The sequence below is a fragment of the Lissotriton vulgaris genome, chromosome 3_1, assembly GCF_964263255.1.
Source record: "Lissotriton vulgaris chromosome 3_1, aLisVul1.2, whole genome shotgun sequence".
Classification (NCBI taxonomy): domain Eukaryota; kingdom Metazoa; phylum Chordata; class Amphibia; order Caudata; family Salamandridae; genus Lissotriton; species Lissotriton vulgaris.
This window is the reverse complement of record NC_141689.1, coordinates 432,127,460-432,154,604: the sequence shown is the minus strand read 5'-3', so window position 1 is coordinate 432,154,604 and position 27,145 is coordinate 432,127,460. Positions and strand designations below refer to the sequence as shown.

The window sequence follows — 27,145 nt, the reverse complement described above, 5'->3', positions numbered from 1 at the left end:
CGTGTTGTCCTCGAAACGTTTGATCAATTCAACATACCAACTCAGAGATATGTGTTTGATGAAATGTGCAAGTTCTTACATGATCAGATAGTGGCCTATGCGCCTGACGAGGTGCTGACCGCCCTGTCTGAACTTCGGCTTCAGTTCGCAACTGGACTGATAGTCGACACTAATGTCCGACGTGCTATTGAGCGGTTACTATCTCTTCGTCCTGCTCCTATTCCTCATGCATTGTTCGTTGAGGATATTGAGAAACAAGATGAGTCTGGCCAATATCCTATGCGTGAAGTTCCGCCGGTTTGGGTACCAGCTGATAATACTGCTGCCCAGCCAGTTCCGGCACATTTCCAGAGAGTGTGGATACACCTCCCATGGAAACGATCGGAAGTGCTTCAGGTGAAACAAACTTTGCCCGATCCTCGCAAAAATCCTGCTGGGTATTATAAGGAATTATCGCAGCTCGTAGACGCTACGATAATGAATCTTGCCGATATCGACATGTTGTTTGGCAATGTCGTACCGCAACCGGTATGGGCCAAGATTCGTCACCAAGATCACGCAAATGAATTAGGTGGTGATTGGAATGCCATTACAGCGGCAGACGCTGGACAAGTGGCTGCTACTAAACCCGATCAGTTGATTGCTGATCTTCCCCAGCGAATCATTACATTAATGAAAACGCTTATGCCAGCTATGAGGGTAAATTGGGACAAGTTGTCAGCTTGTAAGCAGAAGAAAGATGAGAGTGTATCCGACTTCTTCACGAGGTTTGAGGAAGCATTCGTTGATCATAGTGGACAGGATATGGGTACTGAGGGTGGACAGAGGTTGTTTGTGGATAAATTTGTATCGAACTTATTGCCCGACTTGAGCAATAAACTGAAGAATTCAGAAAGTGCGTGGGCCGTTTCTACCTCAGCTCAGATATTGGCTACGGCACAATATTACGAAAATAGAGAAAAAGAGGAAACTGACCGTGCTGATAAAAAGACGAAAGAGCTAAAAACCAAAGTGTTGTTGCAACAAGCATATCCGCCGCGTTCTAATCAGAATGCGCCTCAGCAGAATAGATCACAGTCGCAATCGAATCGATCGCAGCCGCGTAATGATTCCTCTTTTCAACGATCTTCGTTAGGGTACAATCAATGTGCTTATTGTAGACAGGAGGGACATATTAAATTTGATTGTCCTGCTTTAAATGACCGTAATAGTGGTAACTCATCTAAAGGAGGCCGTGGTGGTTCACAGCACGCATCACGTGGTAGAGGTCGTGGTGCTCAGAACGACCGTTCTGACAATTCATCAAATTCTAATAACTGTTTCGATCAACGTGGATCATCGCAAGGACGATCTGCGCAGTACAATGTAGACGATTATTACGTCGATCAGGGAACTGACGATCGTAATTACTAGGACAGCCAAAGACAAGGAGAGGGAGTGGTATCAGTTCCGGTTGATCAGAGAGGGCCTTACGTCGCAGTTGCTACATCGGGCGTCGTTGAGCCTTTTCTGTTGGACACTGGTGCAGCGAAAAGTTCTATCATGCATTCGAAACTCCCTGGCGCACCTTTGTCTGGCTTAACAAATGTTTCCGTTGGATTCTCTGGCGCCCCCGTTAGCAATCCAGTTTCACGCCCTTTGCCCCTTAAAATTGGGCCTCGTGAGCTCGAAGCTCCGTTGATTTTAACCACTGGTTGTGGTGAAAATCTTTTGGGTCTGGATTTGCTTAAACGTTTGTATGCAACTTTGTATTGTTCTCCTGCGGGTGTAAAGCTTACGTTAGGAGAGAGAGTAGTCTCTCCCATGTATTTGTCCCTCGATAAGCTTCCACCGGAATTGGATTCTCTTCCTGCGTCTTTGTGGGCGACGGGTCCAAATGATGTGGGCCTACTTGATATCTCCCCTTATGTTGTTCAGTTGAAATCGAATGTGCGATTGCCACGTATTCCCCAATACCGTATCTCCCTTGATGGTGAACGAGCTTTGTTAGCGATCATCTATGATTTGATCGAGAAAGATGTTATTGAGGAGACTCGGGGAAACGTGTGCAACAGCCCTGTACTGCCCATTCTTAAACGTACTGATCCTACCAAACCGCCTGTTTATCGTTTTGTTATCGATTTACGGGAGGTAAATAAAATTGTGGTTCCTCAATTCCCTGTTGTGCCTGACATCACGGCGCTACTGACTCTGATTCCAGCTACTGCTTCGTGGTTCTCGGTGATTGATTTGAAAAATGCGTTTTTCAGCATCCCGATCGCCGAAGAGAGCAGGGACCTTTTCGGTTTCTCTCTTGGTGGACGTAGCTTCCGGTTCAAACGCGCTCCTCAGGGCTACTGTGAAAGTCCATCGATTTACAGTCAAGCTTTGAAGGGTCAACTGGATGCGTTTAGGTTGCCGGTTGGTGCGGCTTTAATCCAATACGTCGACGACTTATTGGTGGCTGCTGATACTCAGGACATTTGCAAAATTGCTACGATATCGTTGCTGCAACATCTCTGTGAGTTGAATCACAAGGTGTCACCTTCTAAACTCCAATATTGTTGTCAAGAAGTAACCTATCTAGGTCACTTATTGTCAAAGGAGGGAAGGAGATTGACCCCAGAGAGAATTGCAGCGATTGCGCGAATGGCTGTGCCACAAACCCAAAGAGATGTGCGTGCCTTTCTAGGTATCACGTCGTACTGCAGACAGTGGATTCCTAATTTTTCATTGCTAGCGAAACCATTGGTGGCTCTTACGTGCAAGGATGTTTCACCTCCTTTACCATGGACGGAAGAATGTCAGAAAAGTTTTTCTGAATTACGTGATTCATTGTGTTCGGCTCCTGTGTTAGGTACCCCTGATTACAGTAAACCGTTCACGTTATATGTTCACGAGAGGGAAGGTTGTGCTTTGAGTGTCTTAACGCAACCTTTTGGTGGTAAGCAACGTCCATGTGCATATTTTTCCTCGACCTTAGACCCAGTAGCTAGAGCATTGCCGAGTTGTTTGAGAGCAACTGCGGCAGCTGCGGTCTCCATCCGACAATCAGCAGGATTGGTCATGGATAATATGCTTACGGTGATGGTTCCGCATGCAGTCGACACTCTTTTGAATCGTACGAAAACTCAGCACTTGACGAGTGCGAGGTTATCTGGGTACGAATTGACGCTCTTGGCAAGCCACATTCAGATAACACGTTGTAATGTCCTAAATCCGGCAACTTTGTTACCAATTAGTGCAGAGTCAGATGAAGTAACAGAACATGACTGTTACTTGCGGACAGAAGAGGAAACAAAAGGTCGAGTGGACCTTAAAAACACCCCATTGGAAGACCCGGAGGGCACCCTGTATGTGGATGGGTCATGTTTTAAATTGTCGAATGGTGATGTGACTACTGCTTATGCTGTTGTGACGTTGAATACTGTTGTTGAGACTGCGAGATTGAATCAGAATTCTGCCCAAGCTGCAGAGCTGATTGCTCTCACTAGAGCATGTGTATTAGCAAAAGGTAAACGTGTGAATGTGTACACCGATAGCCAGTACGCTTTCGGTGTAGCGCATAGCTTTGGACGGTTGTGGCGAGAGCGTGGTTTCTTGACGTCGCATGGCACGAAAATACAGCATGGCCAGCTTGTGAACGATCTTTTGGACGCATTGACTTTGCCTGCTCAAGTTGCGATTGTTAAGTGTAGTGCGCATCGTAAAGTGACGGATGATGTTGGTCGTGGTAATGCGTTTGCAGATGAGATTGCTAAGGAGACTGCCCGGAACCTTAGCACTCGAATGTATGTGACGAGTTCGGTTAGGTGGCCTACAGAATCGAGTATGTGTGAAGATACTATAGAGAGTGTGAAAGCAATACAGAATGAGGCCACCGACACTGAAAAGACGAAGTGGAAAGAAAGTACGGGAAGGTTGGATGTGAATGGTTGCTGGATTGATTTGTCAGATCAGAAAAGATGGATGTTGCCTGATGCGTATGTACTGGCCGTTGTGACAATGGCACACGGGTTAGCACACATTAGCGCGAAAGGTATTTGCAAGTTGTTGGCTGCTGTGTGGAAGAATGATGGCATTACGAAATGTGCTGAACGCCTGGTGAAGAATTGTATGGTGTGTATAATGTACAATCCTGGCAAAGGAATCCCAACTCCCCCTGGCAGTTTTGCTCCTCCTTCGTATCCCTTTGAGGTGATCCAATTGGACTTCATCCATATGGAACGATGCAATAACCTGAAATACGTTTTGGTTGTGGTTTGCGCATTCTCCCGATGGATCGAGGCCTATCCCCTCAAAGACAATACTGCTTTGTCTACTGCGAAAATCCTACTGAAGGAATACTTTCCTCGGTATGGAATGCCTAGAGTCGTGTGGTCAGATAACGGAAGTGAGTTTGTTGGAAGTGTGATGAAGAGTGTGTGTAAGGGCCTTGGAATTAATCAAAAATTCCATAGCGCCAATCATCCCCAGTCAGCTGGATTGGTTGAAGGGTACAATGGCACCCTTAAACTAAAGCTAGCGAAGATTCAGGCTACGACTGGACTTTCGTGGCCTGACGCTTTGCCTCTAGCATTACTGTCAACTAGGGCGACTGTACACTCCCGAATAGGGCTTAGTCCCTATGAAATAGTGTTCGGCCGTCCTGCGAATGTGTGGGGGGTTCCTAGGCCAGGAATATTCTCTGATCTTGAGTATCCGATGTTGATTGACTACTTACATGATTTGACTGCTAAACTGAGGTTAATTCATCAACAGGTTTACGACGCCTTGCCGACGCAGACGGAGGGTCCAGGCCACCAGCTCCAGCCCGGGGATTGGGTGGTTACCCGTAACTTCTCACGCAAGAACAATCTGGACCCCCGTTTCACCGGACCTTACCAGGTGCTCCTGGCCACGAGGACTGCCGTTCGTCTTGAGGGGCGGAAGAATTGGGTACATGCTACCCATTGTAAGCGAGTCCCTATTCCTTTGCCGGCAGACCCGTGGGTGAGGAAAGGCATTGCGTCAACAGAAACTGAAACATTGCCGGCGTTTGTACCTTTTAGCGACGCACAGCTTGTTGGAGAACCCTCAGCGCAGCAGAAAGTCACTGTTGAACACTTGTCAGCAAAAGACTCAAGACCAGATCAACGAACTGATCAACAGGACGCTGTCTCTTCAACGGATCCTTTGTTCGACGAGCAGACACGTCCCGGGAAACATCGATATTCTTTGCGTTCTCATACTAAGGACAAATAAAATTTTTTCTTGCTTTGCTGAAATTGATAACTGCAATATCCTCGTTTCCCATGATCAATTTTGAACATTCGTATGATTGAAATTTGTTTTGTACATATATCAAGCTTTTTCCTTGTATCTTTTTCCTTCCACAGCTGAGAAATATTGTGCTAAATAAATACATATTGTGTATTGAGGGCCGTAGGGCCGCGCGCGTACTTCCTTCTGGACAGTAGGTCTTGACGCTAGGTTAAAGGCCGTCGGTTCCTAGGAACTCCTGGGGATTGACTATTGCTGCACAGAACGAAGTGCGTCAAGAAACGTTGCGGACGGTCGTAGGGAAATGGCGTTTTCGAAGCTGAATGATTTGGAAGGAGCTCAGGCGTACAGAGTCAAGCTGCAGAAACTCAGTCGTACCAAATGTTTTATATTCCAATTGTTTGTATTGTTTTTGACTGCTTCTGCATTTTTGGCGGGTGGGGTGTATTACACTATGTCTTACTTCTTACTTCCTACCCCTACTCCTACTCCTTACCCTAACCTTACTTCTACTGCTTCTCCCCATTCCTTTCATATGTTACCGGAACACGAACAGGCTAGACGTGTAGAATTCCGCAACAATTCCTTTATTCAGCTCCTCCATCAGCATCAGTTAGTGGTTAACACTACTAATTGTTGGGTGTGTGGGTTGATGCCACATACTACGGGTAAGGGAATTCCATATCTGGTGTTACCGTATAGTTCCCAAGGGTCAGCTCGAGCATTCCAAACAATGTTTCGAAGCGCACTGGGTTTCCACCCCACTCAAGAACAACGTTCCCCCAACTCTGGTCCTATCTCGTATCAGAGGCTGCTATCGATGGCAATAGAGGATATGGAAGATGAGATCCATGATCCTTTTCTCATCCCTAAAGAAGAGGTACAAGCCTATAGGGTCCTAAGTAGAGGGGAATATAGTATGTTCACTAATGAAAAGCAGCTTAAAAGCTCGCCTCCAATATGGGTCGTACCCCACACTGGTAATCTTTGTCTCGTGGGTCGTGGTTCGCACGCCTCACTTGGAGCAAGTGCTTGCACTGAAAGTTACGTTCTGCCAATGTTCCCGTCCCCTGTGTTCCTGGCTGCCAAGGGTACGTACTTTATCTGTCATGATCGTGCATATACATGGTTGCCCGCAGACTTCATGGGCTCATGTTTCATTGCAAATCTGTTGCCTCCGACGTTCACTGTAGATGCCGATTATCATAAGACTAGAGTTGTACGAGGCGTAATTAGCGAAGAGGATACTGCCGGTCAAGAGGCAGGAGACTTTTTCAAGGGTTTCCTCCCGTTTTGGGGACCTATGGTTAATAGTAGGAACCTGAGACATTTGACTCGAGTGGTAGAATCGACAGCTAATATTACTGCCAGTGCCCTTGGTAATATCACCACAGAACTTCAGGCGGAGAGACTTATGACGTTACAAAACCGTATGGTTTTAGATGTCGTCTTGGCAGATCGCGGTGGGGTATGTAAAGTGATCCATTCGAGCTGTTGCATTTTCATTCCAGATAATGCTCCTACTGTCTATCAAGCCATCTCGAAGTTGCATAAGATCTCCGAATCCATACACGTGGATGTAGGGGATTGGACACTACTTGGATGGTTTTGGGGCCTGGTATCGACTTGGGGTTGGAAGATTCTGACGATCATCGGGGTTGTGGTAGTGTTCCTGTTCACGTGTTGCCTTTGTGTGCAGTGTGGTCCTGCCTTATGTGGCCTCTGTGCTACAACGTGTATGAGACAACCATCTGTTACCAAGGGGACTCGATTGGACAGAGCTATGCTACAACGACATCTTGATGGTCTGATGAATATCGAATATGATTCCGACTAGTGCTTGCCTACATGAGGGCAAAAGGAGCGTCTGAGGTTCCGTGACAATTGTAAGTGGTGTTTTCGACTCGCACGAATATGGTCGAGGCTGGTATCTATGAACCGCAAATGACGAGTTTAGTAAGTGTGCGCAGTTTTGCTGTGCTAACTTAAACCGTTCGTTTGTTATGTGGGTTTCTCATCTGTACCCACGGGTTCCATCTTAGATACGGCATCCATTTTGTCTCTTGCCCTCAAGTAGTCAGCGAACGGACGCTGTCCGCTTCGCGACCCTGGGACTCCCAAGATATTTGCGGAAGACACATGTTCTTTGAAAGTGTCTTTATGACGAGGGGGTTGCTGCTGTAAGGCAGATGGCGCCGCTCGAGGCTCATCTTGCCGCACGGACTTATTGTCTCAGCCGTGCATCTCATTAGGCACGTCCCTTTGATGCCTGTATCTCGTGCTTCTCGATACCTCCCCTTTTACACCCTTTCCGATCTCCCCACTGTCTCCGTCTTCCTCTGCACCTGTCTTCGTTCCTATTTCGATCTACTTTATTGCTGATTGGAATTTGCTAATGGTGGGAAGATGGGTTTTTACAGTTGGGAACCGCCAAATGTTTCCGCACTTATGTTCCGGACCTTATGTGTTTCAAAGTGACCAAAGCGACCCCTCTGAGAGCTAAATGTGGGAACCGGGTTGTAAACTATTGTGTATCATGTTATCCTATGGGTAAAAACTGTATAAAAGGAGCGATCCACAGAACCAATTTGAAGCAGTCTCCCCGAACTACACTCGATGTACTTCCTGTGACTTCTGTGTTCCCTGCAGTAAATAAACCTTGACTCTTTGACGCCGAAGGAAGTGTCCCGTGTCTCTGTGACTTGTACGCCGGAGCAGGTTACCCACGAAGGTTTCAGGTGTTGTGCCCTGGCACCGCTGGGTCCAAAAGAACCCAGTCCTTCACTTGAAAGCGGCTTTCTTGGCATTCCGGATCAGTTGGTGGTGTATGCGTGTGGCGTTTTTGAAGGCGTCCTTGGTGCTGGTGGTTGGGTCTTTTTTCCAGGTCTTCTCAAGGGAGCGACAGAGTTTCTTGGATTTCTTAAGATCATCGTTGAACCAGGAGGCCTTCTTGCTGCCTAGTTTGATTTGTCGTTTTTTCAGTGGTGCTAGGATGTCGGCGCTGTTGGATAACCATTGGGTGAGGTTGGTGGCTGCTTGGTCTGGGTTAGAGGAGTGGGCTGGGGTTTTTTGAAGAAGCGATGAGGAGATCTGGTCGATGGTGATTTTGTTCCAGTTTCTTTGCAGAGTGGGTTGGGGTGGTTGTTGGATGTGGGCTTGTTGTAGGTAAAGTGAACGCAGCTGTGGTCAGTCCAAAGGAGAGCTGTGGTGTGGCTGAAGGAGACATGTTTGCTGGAGATGAAGATATGGTCGAGTGTGTGACCTGCGATGTGGGTGGGGGTAGTGACAAGTTGTTTAAGTCCGAGGTTGGTGAGGTTGTCCACGAGGGTGGTGGTGTTGCGGTCGTTGTTCTTTTCAAGGTGAAAGTTGAGGTCTCCCAAAAGGATGTAATCCTCGGAGGGGAGCGCGTGTGGAGTGATGAAGTCCGTGATGTCTTCGCTAAATTGTGCGCGGGGTCCTGGTGGCCTGTAAAGGAGGGTGCCTCGGAGTGTGGTCTTGGGGTCGGTGTGGATCTGGAAGTGAAGGTGTTCAGAGTTGGCGAGATTGACGTCTGAGCTGGTTGAGATGCGGATGGATTTCTTATGGACGATAGCGATGCCTCCTGTGTGGCCGGTACGATCCTTGCGAATGATCTTGTAGCCTTCCGGGATGGCAATGGTGATGTCTGGGGCTGATGTGGCGTTCATCCATGTTTCTGTTAGGAAGGCGACGTCCGGAGAGATGGTGTCTAGAAGATTCCAGAGGTCGATGGCGTGCCTGTGGACCGAGCGGGTGTTGAGCAGGATGCATTGTAGGTGGTTGGGGTCGGATATCTGTTGTGTGTTCGAAGATGAGGAGTTGTTCTTGGTGCCGTCGAACTTGCAGGAGTTGCAGGAGAAGGGTCCATGGGTGTGTCCAGGGGCGGCTTGGACGCAGTTGGGGGAACGGCCGGGGTTCAGGGCTAGGAGGGTGGTGGCATTGTAAGTAATGCGGGGGGGGGGTGGACATTACAAGGACCAGGGGGTCTGGCGCTGGGCGCGGTCCAGGCGCGGACGGGCTTAGACGGGCTTATCTTTGGCGCACCTTCGGCGCGGCCGTAGCGCGTGGGCACATCTGTCATTTAAGCACCTTGAGGGGGGGAGGGGCGTGGGAGGGGCAGCAGGGAGGCGGGAGCGGTGCGAGGAAGAAGGGCTCAGGGAGACAACAACAAACAAGATGGAGGAGGTCAAAAGTCGAGTGAGGCTGGGGCACTGAAAACGTTCACAAGCGCTTTTTAAGCAGGCAGCTTCAATGTTAATAGATAGAGCGCCGCTCCGTTCCGTCGCGCAGATTATATGGCATAAACGATGCTAAGCTGCCAAATACCTGAAACGCTGTAGCGTTATGAGTGGCACAAAGTCAGCAGACTAAAGAGTAAATCACAAGCGCTAAAATAAATGCACAATCACAAGCGCTAAAATAAATGCACAATCAGAAGCGCTAATGCAAATGCGCAGATCGATTACAGGCACACAGATGGTCAGAGGTCAATGGAGGAGTAACGATACCACTGGAGCCAGGGAGCGTGGGAGCGACCGTGTCTGACGAAGTCAGGGCGGTCACAGCTGTACTTTCTACGGGGTCTACAGTAAGGGCCAGTGGGTGGGTGAGCCTCTGTCACAACTTAAGTGCTCCCGCGTAGTCCGTCTGGTCATAGCACGCCCCGTCCCGTTATAGGGGCGGGAAGACCCCTATGATGAAGCATGATACTAACGGTTTTTTAGTGTGTGAGGGGTATTTTAACAAGCACATTGTGCTCTCATCTTTCCACCTTTAAGAGAGAGCCTAGTACCACTTCTAAAATATTTAAAAATAAAAAATAATCACCTTTTCACTTTTTTGATAGAATCCTTTTGGTTATACAAATCCTGTTTTGGAGGGTGATTCTATCAGTACCTCTACGCTCCTCTTTTTGGTTTGGTGTGACAGCATATGCCTTTAAACAAGGGGAAGATGAGGAACGTGGTTGGAGATTAGTCTCAAAAAGGAAACCCTCCTCTAATGGCTCAGTATGGAAATCCATTTTGTGGAAGGAGGGGCAAGCATCACAAGCAGACCTGTGTTCTGAGGAGAGACAAGTTGCAGACCTGAGGTAGATTGGTCCTAGGATATTTTTGCCCGGCAATAAGGACAGCAGCGAAAAGGCGTCCCATTCCATCACTGTGAGGACATTGTGGGAGACACGCCAGATGGAAGGCCCTGAAGGGTGAAGGCCCATGTGATAGAAGAAAAACTACTTGCAAACATCCTGGCCCAACACCGGATGGCAGGAATATGGACACCATATGTATTTACAGCCACGCATGCCTTGACCATTTTTTTCCTTTTCTTTCATCTTAACCTTTTTTGACAAACTGCGATTACACTTCTCTCCCACACTTCTAGAGCTGCCTTTCAGAGGCAGCCTAATGTTGGGAAGTTTTTTTTATATGAATTGAAGACTGTAGTCCAAGGTCGCTCCATAGCACCAATGAGCTGTCAAAATATCTTCATAGCTACAAAAAAAAAAATTCCGCACACTTTCATCATGTTGTCATGTGTGTTTCTCAAGAGCAGTGGTGGCACATCTGTCTGGTTCACAGCTAGACTACCACAGAACCATATTAATCCACCAGAAGCTTGAAAATACTTGTATCATCAGTCATAAATTAATTTCTCTAATTTATACCACTCAAGTGTCAAAACTGATGGAGATAGTGTAGCATCTGTGGCCAGGAAGGTTAATGTGGTAAAACACCTTCATTCCGCATTTTTAACTCCGCATACCTTAACTCCTCATACCATTATAACGCAGGTACCGTTACTCTGCAAAATTTTACAACGCATGCCATTATATATTATATGCTTTTACCACGCATGCTTTTACATGAAATTTGTTGTAAAAGCATGAATGGTAAATGCATATGTTTTTTATATTCAAGTGTAAGGTAAGTATATGGTTTTAGTTTGGGGCTGTTGGAGTATATGCTTTAGGGGTTCAGGGGTATTTTAAGGGTGGGTTATGGGGTGCAGGGGTATTTAAGGGTTATGGGATAGGTTTGGGTATTGGGGTATTTTTAGGCTTCAGGGCTAGGATTGGGTTTTGGGGTACAGGGGTAATTTTAGGGTTCAGGGCTAGGTTAAGGTTTTAGGGTACAGGGGTATTTTTAGGGTTTAGAGCTAGGTTTGGGTTTTGGGGTACAGGGGTATTAGGGTTTTAGAGCTAGGTTTGGGGTACAGGGGTATTTTTAGGGTTCATGGGTATTTTTGGGTTTTAGGGTACAGGGTTTTTTTAGGTTTCATGGATAGGTTTGGGTTTTGGGGTACAGGGGTATTTTTAGGTTCAGGGGTATGTTTGGGTTTTGGGGTCAGGGGTATTTTTAGAGTTCAGGGGTAGGTTTGGGTTTTGAGGTACAGGGGTATTTTTAGGGTTCAGGGGTAGGTTTGGGTTGTGGGGTACAGGGGTATTTTTAGGGTTTAGGCTTAGGTTTGGGTTTTGGGGTACAGGGGTATTTTTAGGGTTCAGCGTTAGGTTTGGGTTTTGGGGTACAGGGGTATTTTTAGGGTTCAGGGGTAGGTTTGGGTTTTGGGGTACAGGGGTCTTTTTAGGGTTCAGGACTACTTTTGGGTTTTAGGGAACAGGGGTATTTTTAGGGTTCAGAGCTACTTTTGGGTTTTGGTGTACAGGGGTAATTTTAGGGTTCAGGGCTAGTTTTGGGGTACAGGGTATATTTATAGGGTTAAGATGGGTTAGTGTTTAAGGGTGTTGGGGTATTTTAAAGAGTAAGGGTGGGTTAGGATTTTGGGGTGCTGGGGTATTTTAAGGGAGCAGGGTTAGTTTTTAGGGTGTTAAGTGTATTTTTTTTAATTTTTATATATATATTTATTTTTTAAAATTTTAAAAAAAATATAAATGTAATATATATATATATACACATATTAACATATAGTGTAAGTACATTTTCTAAGTTTACCCCACATATAACTTCACCACACATGCCTTTTCTTTGTAAAGGCATGCGTTGTAAAGTTATATGCGGGGTTAAGTTTTGCGGAGTGATTGTACTGCGGAGTAATGGCTCCGCGTTGTAAATAATGCGGAGTCATGGTATGCGGGATTTTTTAATGCAGAATTTCATCACATATTGGGTTAATGTATATGTCTTGTACACTTACTGTGCTAACTGCAACTCTTTATGTTAAGATAAAGAGAGAAAGTCTGATTAAAGGACTTTATTTTGAATGTCAAAACCAACAAGGTACCAAACACGATCCTCAGAAAATTTCCTTCTAAATTACGAGTCTTGTGACTGTGATCATCAGCACAAACATGATGCACTTTCCTCTAAGGACAGCCTTAAAAATTAAATGTACTAGACCATGCATGCCAGGAATATAGGAGGGCTGGAATCCCAAGTCATAGCGGATACCTCAAGAGTTTCAATCAAACGTGATTTTGACATCTGGGCTGTCAAACACAGATTTTGAAATTATTACCTGCTTTATCAAGGAAGAAGTTAAGTTGTTCGGTGTACCATTAAAATCTTGAATGAAACGAAACATTCATAGAGTTTACTTCTACTCAAAGGGTGTCCAGTGGCTGACTGCTGAAAGTGTGGTCAAAGGCTCAGCCCTCTGCTTAGAATAACCAGACATTGAGAGATATTCCAACTACGCATTGTCAGACTTCGTCCTAATAAAAGCCATTATCTTAGGAGGCCACAATGGCAAATATAGAGGTCATGAATCTGTACCTTTGGGGTAGATTTCGTTTAACAGACTTCAAAAGTATCAAGTTCTCTCTTGACAGCAGGCCGGAGTCGACACCATGCGGCGTCTTGGAGTGGAGGAATATGAAGTCAAAGACCATGTGATAATTCACAATTATTGCCGATTAGAAGCATTCGACAGGAAATACAGCTTTGGCACAGGTGAAAGACTACAGAGATGAGGACTGGTATTAGCCCTTGAAGGAGATAATTTCCTCATTTGTTTTTTATTACAGAAGGAAATAATCCTTAACTAGTGTTTCTTAATGACCCAATTCCTAACCTGGTAAACATGCTGAAATGGTATGATTATGGTTAGGCAAGAAGGACACTGAAAATTCACATATAAACCCGAAGAGGCCTATTGCTGGAAATTTCCAGAAGCCCTTTACACTGACAAGAGAGATGGGGAAAAAAACCCGTTTTCTTACAAAGAAAAGAAAATGGAAAGAAATAAAATTGAAAATTGTAAAAACATTAAAAAGTACTGAAAAGGGTGCAGTAACAACTACAAGTGTTTCAAGTTTATCATACAGTTCTGGAGAATACAGAGAACAGCAAAGCACCCACCATTACACAGGTTATGTTATTTACTTACAGGGGAATGTCCTTAACATGTGAAGAAAAGCAACAAATAAAGAGTATGACAGCTAACAGATTATAATGATGCTGATGCACTGTAATGATACATCACAATTTTAAAAGGTTCAAGCATGCTGTTCATTGTATTCACCAAGAGAATGCCACTGATGCTAATGGCCATCAAACGGAAATGGGTTGTAATACCTCTGGTGCCATAAATGCAATGGTCCCCAGCAATTGTCCTTGAAACTCTCCGGCACCGGTTCCCTTTGATGCTAGTCTTGCAGCTGCTCCAAAATCTGCAATCCGAAGCCTCTGACCAGTGCTGTCAATGAGGAGATTTGCACCTGGCAAAACAATAATACTAGATTAACCTCTGAATTTCTTTCGGTTACTTACATTTCAGCTATGCCAACACAGGTCTCTAAGCACTTTGCCATTCTAGATCTTTGGCATAGTGAACATGTAGATATGGTTATCAGATGACTCTAGGTGACCGGTGACCCCATTTTACAGGCTTGGGCTTTTCTTTAATACACTTGGAGCTGTAATCCTAGTTTATTTCCACTGAACCAATTAAGACTAACACCTGAAAAGAATGATTTGTAAAAATAAAAACGCCAGGACTAGACATGGTAGGTCTGATGATATGGAATCATCTAGTTATATTAGAGACAAATGTGGTTTATTGCAGAAGGCAAGAATGGTGGTGAAATAAGACGACTGCTTCAAACGTCATAATTTCCAACCAAATATAACTGACGAAGAACAGTCAAAGTGGCCAAACCAAAGAATACAACAATGTAAAACTAATTTAACCACTATTACAGGTCAATGCCTGATTCCTGGTAGCTGCACCGAAACTGTGGAACACACTCCCTCACTCAATTAAGACCAGCTCCTCCCTCTGGTCTTTCCGGAAAAGCCTTAAAACCTGGCTTTTCAATCTTTGATTTCCACCATCCTCTGTATTTCAGTGCCTCCACGGGTTAAACATTGCAGTTATCTAGCGCCGAGATGCCTTAGGGCCGTCGTTCGCGCTTTATAAATGTTGTTATAAATAAATAAATAAAATATAAATAAATAAATAAATGCCAAACAGTCTTTTTAGTACAAAATGTGCAAATAACTTGGAAATAACCATAAAATAGTAGTTTACAAGAGCGCTAGATAGTTCTCCAGGAGATGAACAAACACAAGAAGTGGAGGTTCGACCTAAAAAGCAGTCATGGCTTGATGTACAACCAGGCAATTTCAAACTGTTCTTATAAAACAATGTAGCAATGAAGAGAAAATGACATTCAAAGTTTTATTTAGGTGCAGCAAAGTGGGCTCTTCAGTACTAAAAAGTTGTGTCATTTTACCTGTATATAATTTGGATATTTCCAGCATGAGAAAGACAAATTACCCATCTTCAGGAAGATTGATCAGGTACTTTTAACCTAATTATCCATGTTATCCAGTAGAGTTAAGAACTTTTGGCTGACCTAAAGCATGGAAATATTTACACACTGACTAGGTCAACAAAACCTTTCCAAAACTTTGGGTTATGGGACAAAACATGGGAATATGTAGATGCTTTTGGAAATGTAGGCAGTTTCAATTTGACTAAAGTCAAAAGGAAATCTCCAAATTTCTGAATTTGGTGAAGTAACATGGAAGTAGCCAGGTTCATCTCAAAACGCGAATAAATTGACAGAATTGTGGAGTATTACACAAAAACTAAAGAGCCACGACTGTAGACAATCATGAGCTTTATTAAGAACGTTTTAAAGACAACCTTTTTATCGAACAAGCATATAGTGGATAGAAACCCGTATATGGAATACAGGGTTATGCAACATTAGCCGAAACAGAATATGCACAGCCAAGTTGTCAACTTTGCAATTTGTTTAGCAAGTACTGACTGAGGCTGGCATATATAATCTCCATTGCAATATTCTAATCCACACACAGTCCTAACCACCACTTCTTGAACTCTGAGGAAAAGATAGAGGGAGAATTGTTTTCAAGGTACCCTCGTGATAAAAAAAAACCTTCGGCCACCAATCTTGCACTTGAGCAAAAAGATATTTATTTGTCCATCAAGGAGGTCAAATTCTTCACCTGTGCTACAACCGTGGGCAGCTGTCCAATTACTCTGGCCATAGTATCTGATCCCCACTAACCTACATTTTTGATAGGCTCAACATTACAAACAGTTGTCCTTTATGATGAGCTACTGAGCAAATAACATTGAGAAAACCATTTAAGAACATTTGCTCTGGTAGGATGCAACTTGAAAATCAGTGCAATATTGTCTGCACAAAGTTAAACAGATGTGTACATTTGACCAAGAGCAACGCTCTGTTGCTGCCACCAGTGGTACATAGCACTTTGAACTTCCGTTTGTCTTTAATCTGTTGTATCAGCTGGGACAGGTTCACTAATAGTATTGCACTAGTGTAGTCAAAGATTACATAACAGCCCATATATGGAATCCAATTTAAAAACGGCTAACTGCCACAAACTGATTTTAAGAGTAATTTGTATAGAACATCTCCAACTGACTAAAAATGCTTTATGAACATGCTTAGAACTGTATCAAATATATATATACATTAAACAGATTTACCTTTGATGTCTCTATGAATAATCTGGTTCTCATGGAGATATGAAAGACCACGCAGTAGTTGTTCAGTGTAGTTAATGATCACAGATTCTTTAAAAGCTCCATATTTACTGAGTAAATGAGCGACTGATCCACCTGCAAATTTGTGACAAATTAATTTGTGCTTAACTCACTTTTAACAGTCCATACAGAGATCGTTCCAATAGAAACAAGCATTTGCAATGCAACAGGTCTCGCATTAGTTGGAGTTAGAGAATTTGGCATTGTTTATATTTAGCTGGATATTTTTGCTGGTTTGTGCACTGTGTGTGTTAGGGAATGGCAGGTATGTATGTATCTGTGGAGTAAGTATGTGTATTATAGCGTTCCCATGCCATGTTTACATTGCAAGTGAGGCTAACAGTAGACATATACACAGAGACAAACAGAGAGACACATGCACCGATACACACAGAGACAAACACACACAAACGCACACAGAGAGACAGACACGCACATAGAAACATACACACAGACGCACAGACAGTCATGCAGAGACTGACACACATATAGAGATGCACACACAGACAGAGAAACACGTAGAAACAAAGATGCACACACAGAGAAGAGATGTACTTAGAGACAAATGCACATATGGAGATATACACACAGATAGAGACACGCACACCGAGACAGAGAGGTGCACCGAGAGACAGAAACGCGCACATAGAGATGCACACACAGGTACAGAAACGTGCACACGGCAGAAAACACACGCAGACAGATATGCACACAGACACAGAAGCGCACACACAGAGACAGACACGCACACATAGAGACTGAGACACGCACACATAGACTGAGACACCGACAGATAGTTTGGTAGCTGAATGGGCCAAGGCATCCGCTACAGGGGCTTGTGCTTAACCTTACGCTTACAGTTGTTTTTAACTGTATCCCCACCCCTTACTGACCTTGCTCCCACAGGTGCGGATATGTTGCCCCTCTGTGTTTAAATACAGTAAAAGGCAATAAAAGATAGTTATCTTGTAGGAGTAATAAAAGGTCACGGTATGTGGGGCCTGGAATGTCTAAAGATAGTGTGAAATGTGTGGCTGTTTGCAAAGGACGCGTAAAAGTTTTAGGTAAACATGATAGGGATATGCAAAAGTGAATTGTATTGCGTGTGAAACAGTATTTGTTAGTTATAATAAAAACTATTATCTGAATAGCTAAAAAGATGTGTGTAAACACATTGTAAAAAAATAGCATCAAACATGTATGCTTTTCATAGTGTAGGCACATTAAATAGATTGTTATTTGTACGATTAAGATGTCTTAATAATATTGCGACTTTGTGATATATAATTATTGATTTAAATGCTACTCACTGACTAAGGCAGAGTAGTAACATACAATTAGCATTATGAAAGGCAATATGTGAAAATGCCTTTATATGCGCACGTGTATCTGTAATTTAGCATATCGTGTGCATGCAAACGTAAGCATATTTATATTACATTATTTAATGAACAGCTTTATAGGTTAGATTCATTGCTGTATTTGTTTTAAGTAAGAATAACGCAATGCAGTAAGGAAAGGCAATACAAAATAATAGTAATTTTATCTTTTGTTTAATTCTGTATTGTGTTGGTTTGTAAGATGAGGTTTATCTGTAGATCTAGGATTAATGCAACAGTTATTGTGTTTAGATGGACTATACCAGTGCTACCTATAGTACAGTCCGTGGATTACTATCGGACCAGCAGGCCTTTATTGGCGACTCATGGACCTTCCCATGCCATGTTTACATTGCCAGTTAGTGGTATTAAAGGTTAAGGGTAGAACAAATAATACATCCTCAGTTTGGCCTGCAATGAGTCCATCTGCATGGTACTGCACCAAGCCACAAACTTATCCCAGCATCTCACATATACAAAGATTTTATGGAAGGGCAACTGGCTGCGAGAATGATATCAATAATATAGAGAGAGAGGTCAAAAGTAACTATCACCGCTCAATTGCCACAAATGTAGGTGCATTTTGCACAGGCCTGGGTGCTAGACTCAGCCTTGCTGTCATGACAGACTATGCCCCTCAAGTGGCAGCCTGATTGGAAAATAGATGTTCAGGCCCAGAACGTCTGGGTACCATGCACTCCTAGACAAATCCAGAGCCACTAAGATGACTTGGGCCCAGTCGTTCCTGACCTTCTTCAGAACTCTGCGCAGATGTAGAGGTGGAAAGACATACAGGAGTCCCGTACTCCACTCTTCACAAAATGAGTCTCCTAGACACTGCCTTTTTAGAAACTCCAGTGCAGAAAGTGTTGACATTGCACAACTTTCATTAGTAGCAAAGAGATGGAGCCCGGGTCCTACGACTGCCCTGCGCCACTTCCAGGTGTAACTGCCATTTATGATCCGCTAAGCGCCATCAGCTGAGTGTGTCTGACTCAGCCCCACAACCCCCCAGTGTTTAAAGATCCTGCCAGGAGGTGCTTAATCGGGGAAATGACCCGATGAGTCAACCAAACTATCTATACACACTAGGCCTCCTTGCACAGGACCCGGGGCCCATTCCCACCCCACTTGTTGAAGACCCACATAGTTTGGATCAAGAGTCCACCACTTGCTGTCACACTAACAATGCTAAGAAACAGCATGTAGCTGGCAGTTCTTTTTTGAGTGTGCCCAGGACAAAATAAAGCCCTGGTGGGGCCTTTCATCCCATTTTTTTCCACATGGCTCCACTCTCCCAAACAGTGTACCAATGCACCCTCTACTGATGACAAAATATTTCCGCATCTTTACTAACGCAATCTTTCCTAAGAAACAAACTATTAAAGAGCATAAAACGAAAGTGCAGCGGGCTGCACAATTTCTCTGAAGAGACATTAAGTATTGATTGTCGCAAATGAAATCTTTGCTGACAACCAATAACCATTCAGTATAATCCCCACTTTTCTCCTCATCACACTGTATCGCACGATAGCGCTTCGAGACAATATGAATGGCAATGGAGTACTGCAGAAACGTCAATGTAAATGGCCTATTTCAGAGCAGCCTAATTTGTTGAGTGTTTTTAATGTGACCTTTTGAAAGTTTCAAACTGATTGTGCTGAGTTTTCATCATGTGTCAGAGAATATTACACTGTGGGTGGGAGGGAATAATAGAAAGGATATTTCCGCCCACCTGTCGTATGAGCTGTATCTGATAGTGATTCAGATTGAAGTCTCAGGTTTGACACATGCAAACTCGTGCTGCCTGCCAGTTAGACTGAAACACAGGCCCCCTGAAGCTTGACTCGGACAGACAAGAGACTGATGAACTGTGGTTGGAAGCATGATTTCTCCCCCCCTCTCCACACTCCCAACCAAGCATTGTGTGTTTTGCTCTACGAAAGGGCCAGTGCCAGCTGATCTCCTATTAGCTCCTCGGGTCATGACAGAGCACCAAGAAGACAACTGTTGTGAAGCAGATCAGTTGTACATGGCCTGGCACTGGACTTAGTAATTATTCTTTCTTAGAAGTAGAAAGTGAGTGACTGAGCTACCTAGCACTCAATGCGAACATGCTTCCAGAAAGAAGACTTTTTAGAGGAAGGCGAGGACTTTGGTGTCAACACTGAGGACTGTGCTGTTAACAGAGGACAGGGGATACAATTTGCTGGGCTATGCATATTTGAGGGACCATTATAGACTCGGAGTGTGGGGGAACATAAAAGAGCCAGCCCCGGGGCACACTGTAAAGTTTGGGGGCTGTGAACTGTGTCTGCCTGCACAAGGCCAGTCTCTGAGCAATAGAGCAGCCGGGAGCGGAGTCATACAATGTTACTGGAGAAGGACGAAGCCCCCTGCGGCCTTTAGCAACAACTGCACTGGAACCTCCATTGCCTCTCCCTTCACAACAGAAAGGCCATTTGGAATGGATCTGTTACTTTGAAACACTAACTCAGAAGTGACTGAAGCCTTTTTTTAAATTTTATTCTAGCCTTTTTCGAATGATAAAATACTTCTGAATTCAATAAATTGTTTGGAAGCTTCTCCGTGTGGTTTCTTGATCCAAGTGTTGGGCTGGCTTTCATAACTCGCACGCGTGCTCTGAAGTCGACCTTCTGTCCCAGTCCTGTGCTACTCGAAGTGCAGATTAGGCTGTCTCACAGCAATCGTGTTCTCGTAGTTGCGATAGTTATGCATGGCGCTAAAAACATTAGCTCCACCAGCCTTCTACAATAACAAATGATCTTGCACGCATTGCCTGGGTGCCACCGTGCATGCACGCCTTCGACATCTGTATCTTAATTCGTTTATAGATCAGTGTGGGGAGTGCTATAAATGGGCCGGTACTGAGTACCGGCACTTTTTTATTTTGAGAGGGAGAGTAACTGCACGTCTCAAGAGTGACGTCATACGTTTGATTGGAGAGTACCAGCACTTCTCAGAAACAAGCAGGTACTCTGGTACAGAGCGCCTGCACTTCTTTTTTCCCGTTTCAAGCACCAAGTGTGGGCTGCGGCGAGTGTCAACACGCAGGCCTAGCGCATACATCTGTCTGTCCATCTTTGCGAGTGCGACACAGTCACTTGTCCTGCACTTGACAGGCAGACAAAGCTATTGCAGAATAGGGTCTGGAAAACATGCAAAACAAAGCCAGTGGAGCTTGGCAAGGAAAAAAACAAGGCAACACTCCCTAAAAACAAAGGCCCCTTCCCATTGCTTATTGAGTTCAAAGGCATAACATATAGCAGCCGGCAGCAAATGGAAACTGCACTAGTTTTAAAGCCATAAAAAGCGATGAAGGGCCCTGCGGGGTAGGACAACACTGTGGCGCAAATCCCAAATAAGACACGCTTAATTTCGTTCACAGCTTAGCCTAATGTCAGAGCAGCGCTTTCCTAGCCTAGAGTTGTACGAGGCAGCGTGGGCCACGGAGGCGACACTCAGCCGTTCAGGGGGCCGGGGTGACATCGCTGTTGATTAGAAAATGTTTCAGTTTTGACACGCACTTAATGAGCACAAATCGCGCCGTGATTGGTTTCCATTCGAGGGCCACAGGCACACCTGGGCAGAAACTACTTTTGCTTCTGCTGCACCATTTCTCAGACCTTTAGCTTTTACTCTCCCGGCGCCTGTCAGACCTCTTGCGTCACTCCCTGCAGTACGCCCCCTACCTCCCTCCTTCACCTTTGCAGCCTCCCCTGCTCTTTCCTCCGCTCTTCTCGGCCTCACTTATCCCCGGTCCTCTCTCTGCAGCCCCTTCAATTGTTTAAATAAACCACACTGAAGTGGTGGAGCTGGCTTCAGATCAACGCTCTCCTTCTAAAACTCTAAAAACTGGAACTGTTAAAAGTCTGATGCGATCAGGAAAACAAAGCCGCGAGTGGTGCGCGCGCCTTTCCTGCCATTTGCTTTGAATTATCGCGCCCGTGTCTGGCCGCGATAATTGAACGCATATGTCAGGAAATGCACGTAATAGACACCCAATAGGCCAGGCGCCACACTAGGCGCCCGCGTCTGACCTATTGGTGTCTACTTTACAAAACAGCAAGCAGTGAAAGGCCAATAGCAGGCCACAAAAAGAAAATCACACGCATGAGTGTGTGGAATTTGCAGGTCTATTTTTAAACCCCCTACAAAAGGGCTCTCGCTTTGCGAGCCCTAAAAATGATATATGTCGCAAAATTAGAGCCAATATGTGCCGGTGTACGACTGTATTCTTCAGAAAAATACATTGAAAAGAAGCTATGAAAAGCCCCTAAAGCAGAACAGGGGATTTACTGTAAATAAGTTACTTACCTTCCGTAACGCTTTTGGTGTTTACTCTATAAGCACGCAGAATGCTCACTTTATTAATCCCCACCCACCTCCCCCAGATGCCACACTGGATCTGGAACTTTTCCAGCAATTGCTCCCATGTGCGGGTAGGTACAGTCATCGGACTCCACCGCAGCATCTCACCACCAAGCAGTATATTGGTGCGACCTTGGGTTCACTTGTTTTCTTTAAAACTCTTCTGAGCCCTTAGGCACTTATCGACCATGACAGATGGTAAACATGACAGCGCGCAAAGCCTAACTTGGAACATTTTCAGAACCATAAATCTCACTCCACAGAATGATGAGGGAGGGAGGAGCAGTGAAGAATCTGGAGGCAGAAAGAATGTTACTGAAGATATGTATATTGTTCTTCTGATTGATACTTCTAACTGCAGATTCCTCACCTTTTGAATGGATATCCATGCTGTACCTCCCAAAAGGTGGATGGTCTGAGGAGAGGGATTCATATGAGGAAATCCTTAAGAACCGGTCAAGCAAAATAACCCTCAAAGCAGTAATGCCTGGTGAAGGTGTGGACAAATACCAATGCCGCAGTGTTAGAAGGTGGTTCTGAGCATCTGAGCAGCCCAGATTTTTTGCTTTTTGAACACCTAATTGTTGAGCTTTTACTGTGGGAGAGCCTCATAAGTTGGGACTCACCCACAGTGAACTCATGATGACATACTGCATGGGGATTTTACCGGTGTCCCCCTGGTAAGACTAGGCCGCTGCGCTGCAGCCTGAGTAAGGGGCATCGGGCTGATTACATGCAGACATGTGTGAACATGCAGGTGCACAAGTGTAAGGGCTGCACTGGGGAGATTACTGGTGTGCGCAGCCCAGGAGCAGCTACAAAGTGAATGGTGTGGCAGGACTTATGCAGGGCTGGGTAGTGACATAGAATAGGTTTTATACAATGGGAAAAGACACAGAAGGGGAAGTCGGTGTGCTTTAATGTTTTTACTGAAGGTCCGCTTCATTATTCCCCTATGAGGATGGGGACCACATGGGATAGTTTCACTTTCCAAGAGTTTACAAATTCCAGACATGCACTAAAGTCCACTGTAACTTAGGTGAGAAGAAGTATTCTGCAGAAACCAAAGTCATATCTGTACTGCTCGAGTCATCCAGAAATGTCATATTTCTCTGAGTCAGCTCATAACCAGAGCCTTGCTGGGGCTAACCCTGCCAGTCTCGATTAATGACCATCCTCCCCGAGCTGTAGCATCAGAGGCCTAGCCCTACAAGACCAGTGTCGCAAGAGCGAAGGCCTCCTCTCCAAGAAGAGAAGACGGGTGGAGCTACAGGTTAATCAATCAGCAGCTGTCACCTAGTGCCAGGCACCAAACTGCTCGGGAGGGAAGGGGCTTTCAGAAACCAGGTGGCATGAGACCCCTGGACGACGCCATCTTGAACCAACCCAGAGGCCTGGGCAGGAATGAGGGAGCAGGGACAGATGTGATGTGTCGCTGTGTGATAGGGCAAAAAGAGACTTCCTACCAGCCCCCTCCAAATTCTTTAAAAATAGTTTGCACAGGAAGAGGACCTCACTCTGGGTTGTGGTCTGCTGAGGAAGACTGGTGCTAGAGCCTGGCACCATGGGCAGCTGGAAGGAAGAACCTCCAGACTCGCCTAGGACCCCGACTTGCTCCACAAAGGAGGATCAGGACCAGTGAGCAGAAGCAGAGGCCTCTGCGCAAGAAGAGAGGCCCAGGAGGAGAGCCAGGCAAAAGGCTGGCACAGGGAGTCAGTGAAGACAGCTCCCTGCTGAATTCACCCTCCTGAAACCAGGAGGGTGAAGGAAAGTGGTGGGCAGTGCCACCAGGAACAAGAAGAGGCCAAAATGATAAAAATTGGGAATGTCGGTGGGCCGAGCTACGCCCCCCCCAGAAGGTAGGCGACCTTTGACCTCCCAAGGGACTGACAACGAAGAGTGTGGGGCTCTGCAGCTGGTCCTAAATGTGCCCCTGGAGTGGGTCAGTGCCCGGGGGCTGCCCCCACTAGAAGTTAAGTCTGGGAGCGCCGTCGCACTCCCTGTGAAAAATGCCCCAGCGGGGTGCCAGGAGACCACCCTGGCCCCAGACAAAGAGAAAATCGGGGAGCGCAGTTGCACTCCCAGGGAAGATGCCCAGGGGGTACCAGGAGCCAACTCTGGCCCCCAAAGAAGAGGAAGCCGGGGAGTTCCGTTGCACTCCCCGTGAAGTTAACTCCAGGGGCCGGGGACCCCCAACTCAGGGCCCCACCGGAAATTAAGCCCGGGAGCACTGGAGGAGGGGAAGGGGAGGGGGATGTGCCGCAGCACTCTCCCACAACACCAGGGGGAGTGCCATCGCACTCCCCCAAAGACCAGCCAAGAGTGAGGCCGCCTTCTTGTCTGGCCGCCATAGCAGGCAGACCGAAATGGACTCTCCGGATCCCGCAGCCACACCAGATGGTGTGGGCTGAGCGGGGAGCCACCGGGTGGGCTCCTCAGCTGGCTCTCCAACGAAAGGCAAAAGTGAAAGTGCTAAGGGCCTGGGTGGGAACGGGTCCCCAAAGACAGCATGAGCAGCCTGAGCTGTATAACTCACTTGGGGGAACGGGTGGGACCGAGCCCCCCCCCACCGAGGCCTGGAAGGGGCGTGAGGTCGACAGCAGTGCGACCACAGCTTTCCCCGAAGCAGCCGGGAGAGCCGCTACTATAATATTCACGGGAATGGAGGAAGCTCCCCATAATGCCTTGCAAGGCATGCAGAAACCTGCAAGGGAACCTGCATATTTTGGCGTATGGTGGCGCCATGAGGATTGGGCCAACGCTGTTGGTGTGCAAAGGTGCAGCGGGAGCTACAGGAGCAACGTAGTCTCCCCCAGCACAAAAATGGAGTGTCCCTCCCTGAGTCTCTGGGGACTCCATAGAAATAACAACTCCAGTGTCGGCCCAAAGCATCCCTGGGCTGGAACTATTGTTCTACAGCTGGGGGGGCACTAGGAACTGCCTCAATGTGTGAAGGTTTGAGTTGGGGATGTCTGGAGAAAGGCATTCCCTGGAGGTGAAGAGGTGCAATTGCACATGAAGTGCATTTACCAATGTTATTTCTTTTTAGAGGGACTGAAAGTCACATGTCTAAAGTAAAATACCTGTGTAAGGTGAAGTCATAATTAAAGCAGGGTTCTGTTGCTGGACATTCCTGCTAGGGTGTCTGGCAGTATCTGCTTAATCCTGTAATTTTAACTGCCACGCCTTTTAGGGGCTTTAAATTGCAATGCATTACAACTGTTATAAGCTATGATAAGTACCTTATTTAAAGTGATGCCCAAACATGTATTCTTGCTACTGCATTAGGGGAAGAACAGCTCAGACTGCTAGCCACTAAGATGTTCAGGTGTATACTGTATGGACAGTATGAGATGCTCAGTCAGGGTTATGTGTCGCCAGGGCTGGTGTACCTATTTTTAATGCTTGTTGAGATGATGAGGTGGGTCGCCACTGGGATGGTGCCAGTTGGTAAAGCCCTCGCTCGAGGGTTGTTTCAACCCACTGCATTAGGGGGCAAGATGATGTGCATACATGGGAGTGGTGGTACTAGCCCCCAGCCCCCCTACGGGAGGGGTGGAGATGGTATGCAATGGCACAAAGTAATTCCAACAGCTTATGTAAATTTGTAAATTGGCGCATAGTATTAAGTAGTGTGAGTGTTTAATAAATCTACTCTTACTTTTATAAAGCAAAGTACAGACTGGACAATCAATTATTGAGAGTTATTTCTGCATACCTGTAATGGCGATTACTAGCCCACACCACTTCCCTTGAGCAAGCATTAGACTGCTCCGCAACACTACCCTCTGAGAGTCAAGCACTACAATAGAATGTTTGGTTCCCAGTGAAAGACAAATGTGACATGTTATTTGTGCAGGCCTCAAAGATACTGCCTAGTTTTCCAACAAGCAGCCTGACAGATGTCCAGTACCAAGAAACCTATTGCCAACACCATAGTGGCAGTCTTGGCTCTGATGGAATGACCCTAATTGCCCTCAGGACGGTGTTCTTGGCCAGGAATTAAACATTTTTATGTACAAGACAATTCAATCCCTTTCTTAGGGATAGCGAATCCAAAAAAACCCACTAAGGGCACTTTTTTAATACAGCCAATGAACCCATTAGTCTTCCTTGGGTGGGGTAATCCGAACAGAAGAATGCAGTGCGTGTGATGGACTGGCCCACGAAGGGTGACATCACTTTTCTAGAAAAGTTAGCCAGATTTCAAAGCACCAATTTGTCAGGAAAGAAGCACAGCACCTGTAGCTCACTGACAAAGCATACAAGTAATCTTAAAGAGGAAAACAGTTTTAATAGCCAACAACCTCAGGTAATAGCTGTGCACAGGCACAAAAGGTGAGCACATCAAGATGAGTACCAACAAGGTCTCACTGTGGCATGAGAAAGAGTGCAGGAAAAAACATGTGAGCCTTTCAAAAGACACAAGACAACTGGTAACTTAAATAACAATGATCATGCTTACATAAAACAGCAGAAAAAGCAGACAAACCAGCTGGGGTTTATGGGTGCTGCAGCAAAGCCCTGCACTGTCAACAAGAGAACATTAGATTTGCCTTGGTTTCTATCATGGGAAGCTGAACTGCAATTGTGGGGACTAATAATGCAAAAGAGACATTCCCCTGTGCAGAGGCCTCATGTGGGGATCCCCATTCTGTTTCCCATTTGAAATATTCAGCCCACTAGCATTTATTAAGTCCAAACACATGCCTGCGTTCACGTAATGAGGAGTGTGTGAAATATTCATGACCTTGTTATCTATATCTCAAGGAATATTTTAAAGGCCCTGGATAGCATTTCAATCTGGTCCAAATAAAGTTCGTAGCCTCCACTAGCACTGATCACGAGTTAATGGTATGTCTCGGGCCAAAGTCAGTTCAAGATCTTAAAAAGATTTGACCTGACCTGGAGTTGGTGAACCTGGAGGGGAGGACAGCATCAGTACAATTGCAACTTTAATGGCCTTGGTGTGGCGGACCGTCACCAGATGGGGCCAAATGAGAACACTGCCAGGTGAGGCCCCACCAGCAGTAGTCTGACTGGAGGCCCTGGTAGATCCAGGGGCTCTAAGGTGCTCCAGAGGAACACAGAATCACCCAGAAGAATTGCAGGAT

The 27,145-nt window shown here is 45.6% G+C and overlaps 1 protein-coding gene across 1 annotated transcript in view; it reads right to left on the bottom strand.

Moving 5' to 3' along the window:
- MAP3K1 (mitogen-activated protein kinase kinase kinase 1) overlaps positions 1-27,145 on the bottom strand; it is a 493,522-nt gene that overhangs the window by 50,447 nt on the left and 415,930 nt on the right. Inside the window, exons 17-18 of the mRNA XM_086960650.1 lie at positions 16,204-16,335; positions 13,794-13,936 (exon numbers count right to left, since the gene is read on the bottom strand). Of these exons, the coding sequence (XP_086816776.1) occupies positions 13,794-13,936; positions 16,204-16,335 (275 nt within the window). The remainder of the gene's footprint in view (positions 1-13,793; positions 13,937-16,203; positions 16,336-27,145) is intronic.